The 17,777-nt window shown below is 26.9% G+C and overlaps 2 protein-coding genes across 2 annotated transcripts; one reads left to right on the forward strand and one right to left on the reverse strand.

The window, feature by feature from the left end:
• The first annotated feature begins 1,597 nt into the window (after positions 1–1,597).
• On the forward strand, positions 1,598–3,579 carry LOC130981955 (transcription factor MYB41-like). Its single transcript, XM_057905729.1, has 3 exons — positions 1,598–1,941; positions 2,180–2,989; positions 3,392–3,579. Exons 1-3 carry the CDS (start codon positions 1,673–1,675, stop codon positions 3,426–3,428), a joined length of 1,116 nt encoding a protein of 371 aa, XP_057761712.1. The 5' UTR covers positions 1,598–1,672; the 3' UTR covers positions 3,429–3,579.
• Positions 3,580–8,666: 5,087 nt separating this feature from the next.
• Positions 8,667–10,818, reverse strand: LOC130981973 (transcription factor MYB41-like). Its single transcript, XM_057905755.1, has 3 exons — positions 10,475–10,818; positions 9,513–10,220; positions 8,667–8,923 (listed from the first exon to the last, which is right to left on the reverse strand). Exons 1-3 carry the CDS (start codon positions 10,741–10,743, stop codon positions 8,881–8,883), a joined length of 1,020 nt encoding a protein of 339 aa, XP_057761738.1. The 5' UTR covers positions 10,744–10,818; the 3' UTR covers positions 8,667–8,880.
• Positions 10,819–17,777: the final 6,959 nt, after the last annotated feature.

Below are 17,777 nucleotides of genomic sequence, written 5' to 3' on the forward strand. Positions count from 1 at the left end.
GTTGAGAGAATTGGTGAGTCAAAGCCTGAATCAGAATTTAGTCAATTTACTAAAAACAAAAACAACAATGCAACTAAGATTGGAGACCCCATTAAATCAAGCAACTTGCTTTTTGATACGATCTTGGGCTAATTTTAATGTTTTAGTAATTATTAGGACATCATAAAATCAACCACAAAAAATAAATTTTAATAAAAAAATATATATTAAAAAATAAAATATATATTAAAAATAAATTAAAAAATATATAACTAATTTGTGACTAATTTTTAATATATAAATAACATTTTTAATATAATCCTTATTCAAGAAAATATTTATCTATCATTTGCGTGGTATATTAATTATTAGTGGATATATATTGTTTGAACGGTGAGATTGAATTATTACATGCATATTGTAAAGAGTTTATATTGGATTATTCATGTTTGAATTTATTTTTTATTAATTAAATTTCAATTCCATGTGCTTTTGATATATAGATAAAAGTAATTAATTTTTATATACATTATTTGTTCCAAAAGTTAATGTTATTTACATGGAAAAACTTAATGATAATGTAAATATAGAAGCTTACATTAATTATGAGTTTAATTTGATGAATTGAACGTGTAAATAATTTTACATAATTATTTAATTAAATTTATAAATTTAAAAATTAATTATTTTTAATAATATAACAATATGTAATTAAATATCTATATTTTTTTTTTACATATATAAAAATTGAATTCTTAATATATAACGCATAAAAATTAAAGTCTGTTATACTCTTTACACTTACAAATAGAAATGTCACCAAATATTTTTTTTTTAAATTTAAATTGATAAAAAGAACATATGAATAATTTATAGTTATATTTATGAGAGAAAGAAATAATGAAAAGTATAAAACTAATTTAAATTGATCTCATAATTAATTTACTAATTAAATGTTAAAAATTTAAATCATATTTTATATATATAATAATTTATTAGCTAACAATAAATCTCTAAATAGAAGTTGCATTTGGAAAGAATTAATCCTTATTATGTAATGAGGAGCACAATCGTCAGACTTTATGTCATGCCCTATATCTTATTAAACTAAGCAATCCATATATCATCATATTGAAAAGTAAGGGAAGGGGAAAAAAAAAAGGATATATCCATGACTCTAGTAATTTCGAGCGGCTAATTTTTTTGGTATATTAAAAAAATATTGGTGTAATATTCAATTAGTAGATTTTATAGTATTTTTTAAAATTGTGAAAGTAAAATAATATGTCTTATTTATATTGTATATTTTAAACTAAAATATACTATACAAAGAGGTGTATTATCAATATAAAGAGGATGTATTGTCCTGTTCCTATAATTTTAAAAAACATTATCAAATCTAATGAGTGAATATTACACCAATATTTTTTCAATATACAAAAAAAATTAAAGTCATTCCCAGCAGGTTGCTTCCTCAATATTTCCATTTGATTATTAATTTGTTTAGTAAATGTAATTTAAAAATGAAAAGCAAGCAATGACATTACATGTTGAATGTTGACAACTATATATAAAAGCACCACATATATCATGAAATGCTCAAAGCAACACTAGTGTTCCTAACAAGAAAATTAATCTCTCTTTTGAAGTTGAAACATCATAACTATCATTGTGTAACATCTGAAATCAATCGATGGGAAGGTCACCATGCTGTGATGAGAGTAGCGGTAATGTAAAGAAAGGGCCATGGACACCAGAAGAGGATGAGAAGCTGATTGATTACATAAAGAAACACGGTCATGGAAGTTGGAGATCACTTTCAAAGCGTGCTGGTCTCAACAGATGCGGTAAGAGCTGCAGGCTCAGGTGGGCTAACTACCTTCGTCCCGATATCAAGAGAGGCAAATTCACCCCAGACGAGGAGAGGATCATCGTCAACCTTCATTCTCTTCTTGGAAACAAGTCTGTATATCACATTTATACTTCTTTTTCATTTCATTTCTTTAAGGTGAAAATTCAGGTGCAGTCGATTTCACATGAAGTTAATAATTGAGAGCAGTTAGATAAAAATTTAGTCAAATTATTAGTCAAATAATCTAACCGTTTTCAATTACCAACTTCACGTGAAGTCAACTCTTTCTTTAAACTTTTGGAATGAGTGGTTTTAATCGAATTATTTCATTAATTATGTTTGTTATAGGTGGTCAAAGATTGCAAGCCATCTTCCGGGAAGAACTGATAATGAGATAAAAAATTTCTGGAACACTCACATAAGGAAGAAGCTTCTGCAGATGGGTATTGATCCAGAGACACACAAGCCAAGGACTGATTTCAATCACCTCATCAATCTCACACACTTGCTTGCAGCAGCCATATCCTCCAATTCAGGGAATCCTATGATGAATATGAACACTATTACTTGGGGGAGAAACCCTAATATTGCTCTACAAGGAGATGTTACTTCTCAATTATCCCAACTACAAATGTTGCAAAATCTGTTGCAAATTATGAACAGCAATACATTTGTTAATCTGGGGAATAACCCTAATTTCCCCTTAGGAAACCCCAGCTTCAATAATTCTTATCTTAACGGGTCAAACATCCTTCAAACTGTAGAACCTTTTGCTGGATTGAAAAGTGAAGAATATGGATCACAATCAAACCCTACTACTGGTCTATTATCTCAATCAGACAACAGTAGTGACTTCTTTCAACATGGATTGTCAACAAATACACAAGAGCTTGAATGCTATAACAAACTCAGCAACACTACTAATCAAGCAGAGATTAATCCACTGTTTCCTGCATTAGTAGCATCCTCTCCAGTAATTACTGATGGAACCTGCAGCAGCTTCAACCAGATGGAGAATAACAATAGTAGCTGTTGCAACACAGCTCCAACATCCACAGCACAGTCACCTAATAATAATTCCAACACAATCTTTGATGATTTGGAGAAGCTCCTTCAGGATGATGAAACATCTGCCTCCTACTGGAAAGATATTCTAGAGTATGCCCTTGTTCTTGTTATCTGATTATATTGCTCTAGATTCTAGGTGCATGCATTACTAGACGCTGGAAACTCAGGTGCAGTTAACTTTACGTGAAGTTGATAGTTAAAAACCGTTAGATAATAATTAAGTCAAACCTATCAATTCATTTAACGACTATCAATTATCAACTTCACGTCAAGTTAACTTCTTTCTTCCACCTTACTAGATTCTTATGCATAACCATATGGTACATACGGTGCAGTTTCACCAAAACATGCAAGTGTTTGATTGGCTATGGCCTGTAGCATAATGTAAACATATTATAATCGTTCCAATTTCTGTTTAATTTTATTTTTTATTTTTTTTATAGAGGCTCTTTTAGATAATAATCTGATATATATTTTCTTGTTATTTTTCAGCTTGACATCAATATGTGCCTCAGAGAATTCGTGGTAGATGGAAGGAATCATCATTCAGTCTCAGAAAAATCAATTTACAATTTTGAAAAAAAAATTATGCATATATAATTTATTTATTCATTCATTATTTTTTTATTCCAAATAATTGTAGTTTGTATGCACAAAACCAAGAAAAATACACATGCATATTTGGCAAATTGTATTCCTTAGAAATACTTGTAATTTAATATATATTTGATTGGTTCTTTTGATTCTCCTTTAATTAATTCCAAAAAAAATAGTTACATATATATTATTTATAATTCTGAATTCTAAAAATTATTTATTTATTTATTTTAATTGTAATATTCTCTGAGTTAATACTCAAAATGTTTTTTGAAATTTAAAAACATTCATTTTAACTCCCAAAATTTCAATTAGCTCAATTTAAGCCTCCAAATTTAAATAAGTGATTCACGTTAGCCTTTAATCCTCGTTAACAGCACACTTATCTAGAACGTTAAGTGAGTCACTTATTTATATTTAGAGATTCAAGTTGAGTCAATTGAAATTTCAAGGGTCAAATTGAGTATTAACTCAATATCGCCTCTAATCTTGTAACAAACCCAAAATCATCTTAGATGCTAAGCTAAGTCCTAACGGGGATAGGCATACATAGTCAATAAATCTATGAAGCTTATAATTAAGCCTTTGACTTTTTGAATAATGTTTAAGTCAACCAAGTGACTACTATTTCTCGCCGGCTAAAGAAATTTCTATCTAATAAGTATCACATCAAATTATATGAACGTAGAAGATTAGAGTAGATGACAAAAATTACAATTGTCGTTGAAACTAATTAGGTCAGATTATTGTTTACGTTTTGCACAAGATAGATATAATGAACACGGCGCCACACATATATATCTATTATTGCAACTGCTCCTTTGTTTTCAGGTTCACAAAAGGTGCTGCTTCAATTCGATGATATATAATGTTTTAGGTACATAACACGATGCAACTTGTGATTAATCAATCACACAGCAGCAGTTATTCATAATTTCTAGAATAATCATCACTTATTTTATCAACCATGAATTTTACATATAAATTTTTCTTTTATTAAAATTAAAATTGAATATGTTTAATTCGACTCTAGAAACAACCTAAAAATTAATTCATCATAAATTCTGATATTATATTAGAATTGAGATTAAGTGAGCTTAATTTTATCTCAAAAACTAATTTATTAGGTGAGTGATGTCTCAGCTCACACTTATAAATATTTTAGAGATTTTATCCTTAAAAAGATATGAAACTTATAAATTATAATACAATTTTACATTTAAAAATGACCATTTAGAATATATGAATGTTTGTAAGTAATTCTAATATCATATTAGAATTAAAATTGAATGGTCTAACTCAATACTAAAATTAACTCATGAACTGAGAAATATTTCATATTTATATGCTTTCTAGAAATTTTATTTTTAAAATATGTTAGAGTTATAATATCTTTCTTTTTAAAGTTTAGACTTTAGATAATTAAAATTCTAATATCATATTATAAAATCACCATAAAACTTAAAATAATAAAAAGACACATACATAAATAATCATATGTAACAATAATCTTAGGATGATGGATAATTGACACAATAAAATAAAGAACTTAATTTTGATAATATAAGTAGAGATTGAGAAATATGGCTGCCTTAGAGTTTATTAATTATTTTTTTAACAATATGAAATCATTTTTCAGCTATTGCCAAAAAAAAAAAAAACAAATTTAGTTTGTTGCAGTCATATTATCAGATCTACACTTAGATTTTGTACAGCGTCATATCAATTTATTATGCGCAAAAATAATCTACTATTTAGTTTCAATTACGTAGTTATTATCTCTTTCTTAATCTCTCCACTAATCAACTTTCGGTTTTAATTTCATGGATATGACATGTATGTGAGACATGGGATTTCTTGTTAGAATCATCTAGCTGGACGATATATATCAAGTCACGATTATTCTAGAAATTATAGCTTTAGAGGGGACCATATATAACTGATGTTGTGTTCTTGATCATCACAAGTTGCATCCTAATAATTAACATTGACACATCGAAGCACCCACCTTTATTTTTAGCTTAAAAACAAACGGGTGGTTAAAATAATATCGATATAATTTAAGCTAAGTAACATTTTATGCATATAACTTTTTCACAAAATCATTATGATAAATTTATATCTTATCTTTTTTTTTTTTTTTTTGTACATAATTTATATCTTATCTTTATATGCGATAAAAATGCTTTATCATCTTGTGGCGGTTTTAAACCCACTAAACTAAAAAAAGAAAAAGAAAAAAACGCCACAATTTTTCTTATAATGGGCTTTGACTAAAAAATCAGTTAACAACAGAGCCAATGAGAATAGCTCACATAACAAACCCGGCTTCCACAAAGGAAAAGACAAGCTAACTAATAAGTAATAACTCATATATAATCACTAAGTGATCTTAAACTAACTGATCCTGTATTAATCATTACGGTTTCTTTTATATCTTTAACAACCCCCCAAAATTAGGTGGGATTGTCATTTGTCACCCACTCTAAATTTATTCCTAAATTTTTCAAATAGTCAGAATTAATATGGATTTTGTGGGAATATCACACCATTTTAAATGCAGTTTTGTGTGAAAATAGCGACCAATTATGTGTTAGATTTCTTTATTCGACGGTAATTTTGATATTTTTTATTTATGTCTGACGGTAATAGTGAAGAACAATATATGACCATAATTTTAAAAGTTTTTAACGGTTTTTTTATAGTGAATACAGTACAATTTCTTTTTATTTTTCATTAATAAAGATTTACTTCGAGATGTTTGTATTTGCTGTGAAGAATTGGATTAGCAACCAGAAGACAGACACTTTAATTGTTACAATAAATAATTGGTGACAATATTTGTAGCATTTTGAATTTCTTAAGTAGTTGTTGTAATATTATAAGTTTTGTTTGTGTGGAAGCCAAAACTTTACGTTAAACTTATTATGTGTTACTTTTACTTCTTACGACATACACTTTTAGAACACTAGATTATTATTCTCTAAGTACACACATACAATAGCCTGCAACTGATCTTCTATCATCTAAATCACTCACTCAATCTTTATTTGTAAAATCCAGAAACCTATAGTTATTCCATTTCAAAAACATTAAATCCAGTTGTTGTAATGAACGTAAGTATTTTCTTGATGACTGTCTTTCAGTTTGGTGCGTTGGACAATGCATAAATGGTGAAACCTTATTCTCTAAATACTATGAATCATGGACATTTCAATGATTTGCGTATTTGCAAGTCCGACACATTTTGAATATGATATTCATCGACATTTGTTTGATACGCGTGTTTTTTATGTCTAAAACGTGTCTTAATAAAAGATAAAAAATTCTTTTTCAAATATATTTATACACCTAAATATCATCACGTGTCGGCTAACCTTATTCTTAACATATATTCTTAAAATAAATTTAAAAATAATATATATTATTAATTATTAAAACAAAACTATTTTAAATACTTTATATAATTAAAAATATTAAAAATAATTAAAAATTTAATTTATATTTTAATATATTAATAAAATATTAAAATATAATTATATTTTATCTCAAAAATATTTTATAGTTTATATATACACCATATCCTATGTCATATAAGAATTTTAAATTTATTAATTTTCATATCGTATATATCCGTGTCCGTGTCATTTGCCTCAAAGACTAAATATGACAAATTTGACCTTGTAGTAGTGAAGTACTGCAGTACTCCAATTTTGGATCCCTTAATGGTTCTGAAATTTGTCGAATATAACTTAAGGGAAAAGAGCATAGGTGTAGGTACTAGATTATTGGCAGCCTCCACCGTTAGCTTGCCTTAGATACATTTCATTATAGATTGACTAGGTATCACACTTTGTTATTCCTTTTATACCCTTAACAATATAGATACATTTCATTATATAATTTGTATTGTCTCATATGAATTATATATATATTTACTCAGTTACAAAACTCACCTCACCTCCTATTTTGTTTTCAGATACAAATATTCACATTTTAAAATTCAAATTATAAACAATTCTAAAACGTGAATCAAACTTGAAATAAACAAAGCTATTCAAAGCAACTTATATCAAATTTCAAAACATGAATTAAAATTGACTTTTTAATTATTAAAAAGCATACTCCAACTTATAAATAATAAGGAGAAGATCTCAATTTATAATCTAACATATTCACGTTTATCATCAAACTCCAAAACATAATCAGCCTAGGTTTGCAATTATAATTTAACATACTCATAGTTATAATAATGTAACTCCAAAATCTAATCAAATTAGATTAACATTTAATTAACAATTATAATATCCAGGCATATTACTGTAGTTTTTCAAGTTTCAACGGCAAATTCAGATTTTGTCATCTTATCCGGATTATGTTGAATTATATGGCAGCTATCATTATTATTATGGTGGACATAGTTATTAGAAAATTTTGACAACACTTAAACAGTATAATTAAAATTAAGGTCATGTTTTTTTTTATTAGTTTGATTATACCTTTTATTTTTTCTTTCTTTTTTACTTTTAAATTAAGAAGATTATTAAATAATAAACAAATAAGAACTTAATTTTTATTATATCTTTTAAGTGTTGTTAAAATTTCATAACCACTATATATGAACATTCTCTCTATCTGCTCTAGTTCTCTATGTTCATAATTTGATATGATACTTACATTGAAAATTCTTTAGCCGGCGAGAAATATTGGCAACGTGGTTGACTTAAACATTATACAAAAGGTCAAAACTCAAAAGCTTAATTAGCTACATATTTTAATTGAAAAATACTATTTGTGTTTTAAAATTTAACTTTTTTTATCATTTTTTTAAAATTTATTATTTAAAAATTAAAAAACTATTTTTTTAAATTAATAAAACACAATATTTAAAAGATAATTAGTTACACTGATTTTAATTAACTATGCCTATTCACTTAGAGAGAGAATCTAAGTCGATAGATTTTGGATTTGTCACACAATCAATAGCAGCCAAAGCAGTTTTGCATGCTTGACTCGTAAACACAAAAGTATATATGATTTATTTGGAAGAGGAGAATAAAAAAATAGCATATATATATATATATATATATATATATATATATATATGTATGTAGTACAAGTTTGTCTAAGAACATTATCAAACCAGACAAATAATATACCACTCCCCATGTAAATAAATATGCATGTTGTGTATGTCTCTACTCTTGGTTTTGTACAGAAACTACAATTATTTGGACCTGCCATAAATTTAAAAATAACTCTTAAGGGGAAAAAAAAAGAATGAATAGAATGTATAGAATTTATTTCTTCATTATACGTGAGTGGTATTGTGACCCGTAAATTGATTGTATTGAAAGTGAATCCATGATTCGATATCTTCTCTTCTACCATGAATTTGTTGATGCAGATGTATATGTAGATGTGAAGCTGCACAGTAACAAGGAAAATATCAGGTTATCTGAAGAAAGAACAAAAAATACAGAACTCAGAACTAAGTTAAAAAAAAAAACCATAAATATATTTCTTTTGTATTATTGTTGTATATTTAATAGACCAATATTAAATTGGCATAACCCCCTTCTTTTTCAACAGGATAAGGATGAAAGTAGAGTAGACATAGGACATAAAATATGTTACTCAAATATTTTTCTAAAAATAAATAATATTATATACATCATTTTATGCACATATTTTTTTTAAATATCTTTTATCTTTAGTATTATAAGTAATTAATAAAAATGAAAAAAGAAGGAAAAAATTATCTTTATATTATAAAAAAAATGTACAAGAGGAATATTCATGAAAGATAATATAAGCATCATTTATCAAAAAAATGCATGAAATGGTTTTGGTGAAGGTGAAAACTCAGGTGCAGTCAACTTTACGTGAAGTTGATAATTGAGAGTCGTTAAATGATTTAACTAAATTTTCACGTGAAGTCGACTGCACATGACCATATATATCTATGAAGAAGAAAAGATAGAATATGATAACAAGGAACAATGCAAGGGCATACTTTAGAATATCTTTCCAGTAGGAATCAGATGTTTGATCATCCTGAAGGAGCATCTCTAAATCATCAAAGATTGTGTTGGAATTATTGGATGTTGGAGCTGTGTTGTAACAGCTACTATTATTATTCTCCATCTGGTTGAAGCTGCTGCAGGTTCCATCACTGACTACTGGAGAGGATGCTACTAATGCTGGCAACAATGGATTTTCTTCTTCATTTCCTTGTGATGAAATCTCTTGCGTGTTATTAACTGCACCACCACCGTGTTGAGGGTTGTTTGCATGTCCTTCACTTTTCAATCCAACAGCTTGGAGTGTGTTTGATTCATTGAGATATGAATTATTGAAGGAAGGATTATAATTAGGGTTACTATTCCCCATGTTAACAAATGTGTTGCTGTTCATAATTTGCAACAGATTTTGCAACAGATGTAGTTGGGATAATTGAGAAGTAACATCTCCTTGTAGAGCAATATTAGGGTTTCTCCCCCAAGTAGGAGTGTTCATATTCATCATAGGATTCCCTGAATTGGAGGACATGGCTGCTGCAAGCAAGTGTGTGAGATTGATGAGGTGATTGAAATCAGTCCTTGGCTTGTGTGTGTCTGGATCAATACCCATCTGCAGAAGCTTCTTCCTTATGTGAGTGTTCCAGAAATTTTTTATTTCATTATCAGTTCTTCCCGGAAGATGGCTTGCAATCTTTGACCACCTATAACAAACATAATTAATGAAATAATTCGATTAAAACCACTTATTCCAAAAGTTAAAAAAAAAGGTGGAAACTCAGGTGCAGTTGAATTCACGTGAAGTTAGTAATTGAAAACGGTTAGATGATTTGACTGATTTGACTAAATTTTTATCTACCAGCTCTCAACTATCAACTTCATGTGAAGTCGACTGCACCTGAATTTTTATCTTAAAAAAATGAAATGAAAAAAGTATATATGTGATATATATACAGACTTGTTTCCAAGAAGAGAATGAAGGTTGATGATGATCCTCTCCTCGTCTGGAGTGAATTTGCCTCTCTTGATATCGGGACGAAGGTAGTTAGCCCACCTGAGTCTGCAGCTCTTACCGCATCGGTTGAGACCAGCACGCTTTGAAAGAGTTCTCCAACTTCCATGACCGTGTTTCTTTATGTAATCAATCAGCTTCTCATCTTCTTCTGCTGTCCATGGCCCTTTCTTTACATTACCGCTACTCTCATCACAGCATGGTGACCTTCCCATTGATTGATTTCAGATGTTACACAATAATGGTTATGATGTTTCAACTCCAAAAGAGAGATTAATTTTCTTGTTAGGAACACTAGTGTTGCTTTGAGCATTTCATGATATATGTGGTGCTTTTATATATAGTTGTCAACATTCAACATGTAATGCCATTGCTTGCTTTTCATTTTTAAATTACATTTAATAAATAAACTAATATTTTTATCCTTAATAATCATGAAAATATAGATTTTTTAAAACTACGTTAACTTTATTTTAACATTATAGATTATGACATAAAAATTTATATAATCAAATTATTTTTATAATAAGATTATAAGAGACAAAAGTCTCATCTACTAAAAAGATAAAAATTTTTGTAGATAAAAAAAATTAAATAATAAATCTTTTAGTTATTATTTTTATGTGAAATAATTTATTTTTTATTATAATTAATTTTAATATTCATTATCTAAAATTTAAAAGAATTTAATGTATATACTTTTATATTTGATTAGCTATTAAATCTGTTGTATAAATAAAAATAATTAATTTTTACTTTTGTCATTTAAAAATAATATTTTTTCTTTATCTATATAAAAATATAATTAGATATTAGTATAAAAAAATTATATTGATAATTATAAAAATAACTCAATTTTTTTAAAAAAAATAATTGAATCTTGATTCTAATTTAATCACAATATTAGTATTATCTTCAAGTTATATGAAATAAATATTTAGAAGAAAAAGAAGTAAAAATGTAGATTAAAAAGATAAGCGGTAAAAATTTGAAATTTAATAAAAAATAAAAAAATATGCATATAATAATAATAATAATATTTTTATATGAATAATATTACAAAATTATTTTTTAATAATATTTAATTATAAATTCAATATATTTTTTATAATTTATGAATTTATTTAAATTATGTTATTTTATTAATTTTATTTTTTGTAGAATAAAAAGATAGAGACAAAGATGAAGAAGGAGAAAGAGTTTGTTAATTTTAGAGAGAAAAATTTTATTTTAATTGTAACGAAAGAATATTTCATGACACATGTTAGTTTGTCAAATTAGTAATATAAATTATAAATTATATATAGAGTGAGAAAGGTAGATAAGAGGATATAATAATGGAGTTTATTAATTTTAGAGAGAAATATTTTTTTTAATTTAATGAGAGAGTGTCATGTGACATATTTTGGTTGTTAAATTAGTAATATAATATAGCTATTTAATTTTAATTTTAATTACAATTAAAGAATATTATATTATATTTTGATTGTCAAATTTGTAATTAATTATTGATAATAATATATAAAAAACAGATAAAAGAATCAGAGAAATAGAGAAATAGAGAAAGAAAAATAGAAAAAATAGCTCTTTAATTTTAGAAAAAAAATTTATTTTAATTATAATAAAAAAAATATGTGACATATTTTAATTAATTATAAAATTAATAATAAATAATAGATTAATAATCAAATGAAAACATGAAGGAAGCAACCTGCATGCTGGGAATTACTACTAGATTCATGGAAATTTTATATATATATATATATATATATATATATATATATATATGTTTAATAAGGTCTAGGGCATGATATAAAATCTGTGCTTCTCATTATTTCTTTTTGTCACAAATATAATTATTTATTTATCTTTTTTATTAATTTAAATTTTTAAAAAATTAATTGAACAACAGATAAATTAAAATATATGTTGAAATATAAATACATATTAAAAATAAATTGAATAACAGATATTTATATATAAATATATTAGTAGCTGATTTTAGTAACTAATTTTAATATATAAATAATATTTTTGTATTTTAAATAATTTAATAATTTTTAAAGTTTGTTTTTCAGATTTTTCACCATCATTTTTTGTTCATGGATAATAAACACGGCAACTGATGAAAAGGCTCGGATTTTGTAAGTGTGACCTATTTCAAGGCGCGACCTTCTTCTTTCTATGCATGAATTTTCTTCCGAAATTTCTTATCTGTATGTTGCTTATTTGCCTAGGCTTGATGCATACATTTCATTCATTAATTACCCTAAACTATTAACTAGCAGCTGGCTAGGATGCTTCTGGTTTTGTTGTCATGGCTAACGCATATATAATTAATTCGAGTTGATGCTTCTCTCATCAATGTGGTCATTAACTTTGTCATTTTCTTCTTGTTTGCAAATTTCGATTTATATATTATCTGAAGACATGCATGGTTGTATGTAGCAGCCTGGCCCTGGCCTTTACCTGCTCATTGATCAATCTTCTCTGTGTCCTTTATTGTGGAGTTGATCACCTTTTTTCATTCAATTTCAAATACGTGCCGTGTTTCTTTCACATAATTTGTTTGATTATGTGTTGTGGCTGGTCAAATAATTTGAATTACTAGTAAACTGTATTATTATTGGTGAAATGATAGTAATAACACATGTATGATTATACCTTTAATAAGTTTTTTTATATAAGAATTTTATTTTAGATTTATGTAAATTATTTCAAATGCTTTCTTTTTTTTATTTGTCTTACATTAAAAATTTTTTATTTAATTTGAAATTTACACTCTGCAAGCTAAGGATCAAACTTTACACATTTAAATTATAGAAGTTTTAATATTATGTTATGCCATGATATTAATTTTTTTTTTAAATTTAAACTAATAAAAAAATACGTAAATAATTATATATCTCTAATAATTAAGAACTAGAAAGTGTACTAACCTAATTTGATAATAAGTTCAATTAAAGAGATTTTTCAGGTAATATCACTAATTTTTTTATTTTTTATATTAAAATTTTAATTCTAAATCTTAAATTTTAATCTTAAACCTTAAATTAAAAAAAATTGAAAAAATAATTTTAAAATAAAAAATTAATTAATATTAACTAATTAAAAATTAATTCTCTATCCTTATTAAAAAAAATCAAAAATGATATTTATACATCAAAATCAGCCACCAATGTATTTATGTATAAATACATATGTGGTTTAACTTATTTTCAATTTATATTTATATTTTAGCATGTATTTTATACTGGTAGCTCACTTTGATAGTTGATTTTAGCGTACACATAATATAACTTTAAAAAATAAATATCTTCCCTCAAAGATTTTGTACCTACTTTATTTGATTCTCCTAAGTTATTATAGAAACTAAATATAGAAAATTAACTCTTAATTTTATCATCCTAAGTTCAAACCAAGACCTCTGGTTAAGCGGATCAAAATACCTAGCTATTACTAAATATAAAATTATTAGCTAAATGGCATTTTAAGGGCATATGAATTAATTTGAAAGTTTAGTATCTATTAATCTATATGTAATTCTTTCAACTGCATATATACCTTTAAATTACAAATTTGAAAAACAATGGATGAACGTCTTACCAACTAATTATAATAGGGTAAAAAAATTGTAAAATTTCATTAGAAAATAAAATATAAATTTAGTTATTCTATTAGAGCTTATAATTTTATCGAATTTAAAACCAAATATTTATAGATTAAAAAGCTTATAATTAAATTTTTTTATATTAGATAAATATTTTCAATTAAATTCTTATTATTTATTTTCTTTAACTAAAAAATAATTAGTAAATACATATTTAAAAAAATTATTTAATATAAAAATTTAATTAAAATATGTGAATACAAGAAATTTAACCGTTCTTAGGCAATTAATATTTATGCACTTAATCAACACTAGTTTCAGGATGTGGTTGTTAAGAAAGTGAATATGCGATACATTACTGTTTGAAAGCTTTATAACAGATTAATACAACAAATTAACAACCGCAAAACGTCGTCCTTTAACGCAGCCATTAAGAACCTTAATTATAATGCACAATTGAAACCAAATTCAACATTAGTTTAATGTGGAGCTTTATGTCGTTGCAGAAATGAAACATGAGTAGATGTTTTGCAAAAATTTGGAAAATAATGAAAGTTTCAAGAAAACTTAGCTTCTGGTATGTTTGATTTGTAAAAGGAATCACTAAATATTTTTATAATATGAAAATAAGGGGAAAATAATCATAAATTGAATTTTTGTCATGTATAATTAGTTAATATTTGTTGAGTTAGATTGATTTTGAGTTTATATATAAATGATGATAAATATTCTGAGCTAAAGTTTAAGTTTGTTTAACTGTGTGTGCTAATAAGTGATGCAGACTCATTTACATGTTTCTTTAACAACTTCAAGTATTACAACTTCAAAGCTTTAGTCTATTATATGTTTAATTGTTTATGAAGAAAGAAATCAGAATCTATGAACCAAGAGAGAGAACCGAATGCTCATGGTTAGAACAAAAGTGAAAAAAGTAAGAAGGATATTTGGCGCTATTAAGGGACAGTTGGCATTCTAAAAAAGTAATAATGACACAAGGATAAAACAATATCAAAATGCAGAAGATCACCAACAAAATTTGAAATAGCAAAACAAAAACTTAGAATTATAGATAGCAATTGGTAAGGCATGAAAATAAAAATGTTGTGCATATCAAAAAAGACAGCAGATTCAAAGATAGCAGAATGGGTGGAGCAGCTCCTCAATAAGCAGAGTTAATGGAGTAGAATAAAAAAAGTATTGCATGTCAATAAAGACAGCTTTAATGGGCAGAATCAAAAAAGGAATTGAAAGAGGCAACGTTGAAATTTAAAGGGCAAGTTTCATCCTATAAAACTGGCCTCACTTTATAGTTAGAAGACAAGAAAAAGAGAGTGACACAAAAGTATCATCTCAACATATTTAAGTTTAATTCTTTTTCTTCAATTTGTGCTTCATTTTAGATTTTCTTTGCTATGACTATCTAATTTCATCTTTCTGTAATTGAGAAAAAAACTTATAAAATTGAATTGAAAAAGCCATAAAAAAGAGGCAAGAGAGATGCATGAAACAGCCAAAGAAATATATTTCTGTGTAATTTGATTTTGTTGAACTATAAGTTTAGTTCCCTTACCAAATTGGGATAGCACTTGGTGATAGATTGAATTTGTGAGTTTTCCTTTCAAGTTGGGACAGTATTTGGGTAGCTAGGCTTTGGAGTAGAAAATTTAGTAGAAGATATTAGATGAATTAGGTTGTAGTTTATTAGTATTTGTGTTTGTAATCTGATTAATTATAGTAAAAATTCCACCATGATTATGGCGGAGGCTGGATGTAGGATTCATGGCACCTAAAAATCGAACTAGGATACATGCTGGCCTCATTCTCTTCTTCCCTTCTCTGTTTCTCTCTGGTTTTAGAAACAAAATAAAAAAAAATCTTCTGCATAATTAGCTTTCACGAAAAAAGAGCATAAAAACTCCATTTCTAAGTTAACTTAATTCAACCCCTTTCTCAAATTCAAGCAGTTCCATCAATTTTAATTTTGATTATTAAATATTGAGATTTATTTAATATAATTTTATATGGATATATTTAAATTTAAATTTTATTTTATATTTATATATCATTTTTAATCTACCATCTAAATTTTGAAAGTTTATGTACCATTTGATCCATTGGCTATAATCCGACTCAATTATACTCATAAATTAAACTTTGAATAAAATAAATAAAGCGTGTTAAATCAAAGGTACGTATTTTTTCTTTTAACAGATTTTTTTTATATAAGATCAAATATCGTTCAAGAGCAGTTATCATAAAATCAGGCTAAGATCCTCAATAGTTTCACAATATTAGGCCCACTGAGTAATTACTTATAGCACAATAACTCTATAAATACAGAATCTTAACTACGCAAAGAGAGAGACTATTCACTCTGAATATCCTCTCTATCATCTTATACTTATTCTAACTTGAGTGTTAGAATGCCTTTGTAGGTACCCATTACCGCCGTTTAAGAGAAGTCGACATATACTTCATCCAGTCTAAGGGAAGGCGAGTCCAGACATCAAGCAGAGTGAACTATACCTTTTGGGACTGACTGTCTGCATAGGAACATTTGGTGAATTGACTATCTATACAGAAACATTTGACTCCCATAGTGGGATCTGAAGTTTTAAACTAACTCCACTATCATCTCTTCTATCCTATTTTCACATCTTTTTTGCAGGTCACGACCTATAGCAGATGATCAGAGCAACCCTCCTCCTCTCCTCACTCAAGCTGAGCTTTTGATTATCAATGGGTTGTTGCGGATAGAAGTCCAACGCATGGGCAAGTTATTAAACCAGAAACAAAATGGCCGACATGACGAGGAGAAATAGAAAAATTCTGTCAATTTTAAGTTATCCCACGTTTTCTTTTTGGTAAATTATACCGTACCCTTCTTATAATAACATGTAAATTATCCTCTGTGACATATTGTTTTTTAATTGGTTGTTATGTTAACTATGGTTAAACTATTTTAAAATTAAATTATAGTCCAAAATGGGTAATTGTATAATTTACTAAAATATTAAAAACTTAATCTTTACTTCTCTTCCAAATCATGCTTCCAGAGAACCCTAATTTATGGAAGGCATTAGTTGATGCAGTGGAAGCAGCAGGACCAACTTAAGGACCTGCTCTACTTTCAATGAGTGAATATTTGATGTCTAGCTTCAATGAATCCTACCAATATAGGTTCGTAAACTTCAACTTCCTGGTCCACTCTTGGTTTGTCATATTTTAAAACTGTAAGCATTTATGATAAGAAATTATATCAGATTTGGAAAGAAATGTATCATTAATATGGGAAGAATGGCACAAGATGGGAGGATAACATGTCTGTCTTACAAAAAGAAAAAAACAAAGAGAAAAGAGAAAGTAACCAGTGAATCATAGCCTTTCGATCTCACAATATATCTAAGTAGGGAAGTCCTCTCAAAAGATGCGAGTCTTTGCACCGTATAGAGTCCAAATATCTAATTTTGTCCCATAAAACTTGTTTACCGAAAATCTACCATTGAATGTGCATAAATTACGTTCCAGTCAAATACATGTATAAATTTTTTAAAATAACTAAAATGAAAAAAATTAAAAAGGCGAAGACGAAGCTTAGCAGGAACGAATTTGAGTAGGAAAGAACAGTGGAAGGGAGAA

The sequence above is a fragment of the Arachis stenosperma genome, chromosome 5 (assembly GCF_014773155.1).
Source record: "Arachis stenosperma cultivar V10309 chromosome 5, arast.V10309.gnm1.PFL2, whole genome shotgun sequence".
NCBI lineage: Eukaryota > Viridiplantae > Streptophyta > Magnoliopsida > Fabales > Fabaceae > Arachis > Arachis stenosperma.

What these genes read in the sequence shown, in the direction of transcription:
- LOC130981955 (XM_057905729.1), top strand. Translation starts at nt 1,673, where the DNA reads ATGGGAAGGTCACCATGCTGTGATGAGAGTAGCGGTAATGTAAAGAAA. An exon ending in CATTCTCTTCTTGGAAACAA is followed by an intron (nt 1,942 to 2,179) that starts GTCTGTATATCA and finishes TGTTTGTTATAG; the next exon opens with GTGGTCAAAGATTGCAAGCC. An exon ending in TACTGGAAAGATATTCTAGA is followed by an intron (nt 2,990 to 3,391) that starts GTATGCCCTTGT and finishes GTTATTTTTCAG; the next exon opens with CTTGACATCAATATGTGCCT.
- LOC130981973 (XM_057905755.1), bottom strand. Translation starts at nt 10,743, where the DNA reads ATGGGAAGGTCACCATGCTGTGATGAGAGTAGCGGTAATGTAAAGAAA. An exon ending in CATTCTCTTCTTGGAAACAA is followed by an intron (nt 10,221 to 10,474) that starts GTCTGTATATAT and finishes TGTTTGTTATAG; the next exon opens with GTGGTCAAAGATTGCAAGCC. An exon ending in TACTGGAAAGATATTCTAAA is followed by an intron (nt 8,924 to 9,512) that starts GTATGCCCTTGC and finishes GTTACTGTGCAG; the next exon opens with CTTCACATCTACATATACAT.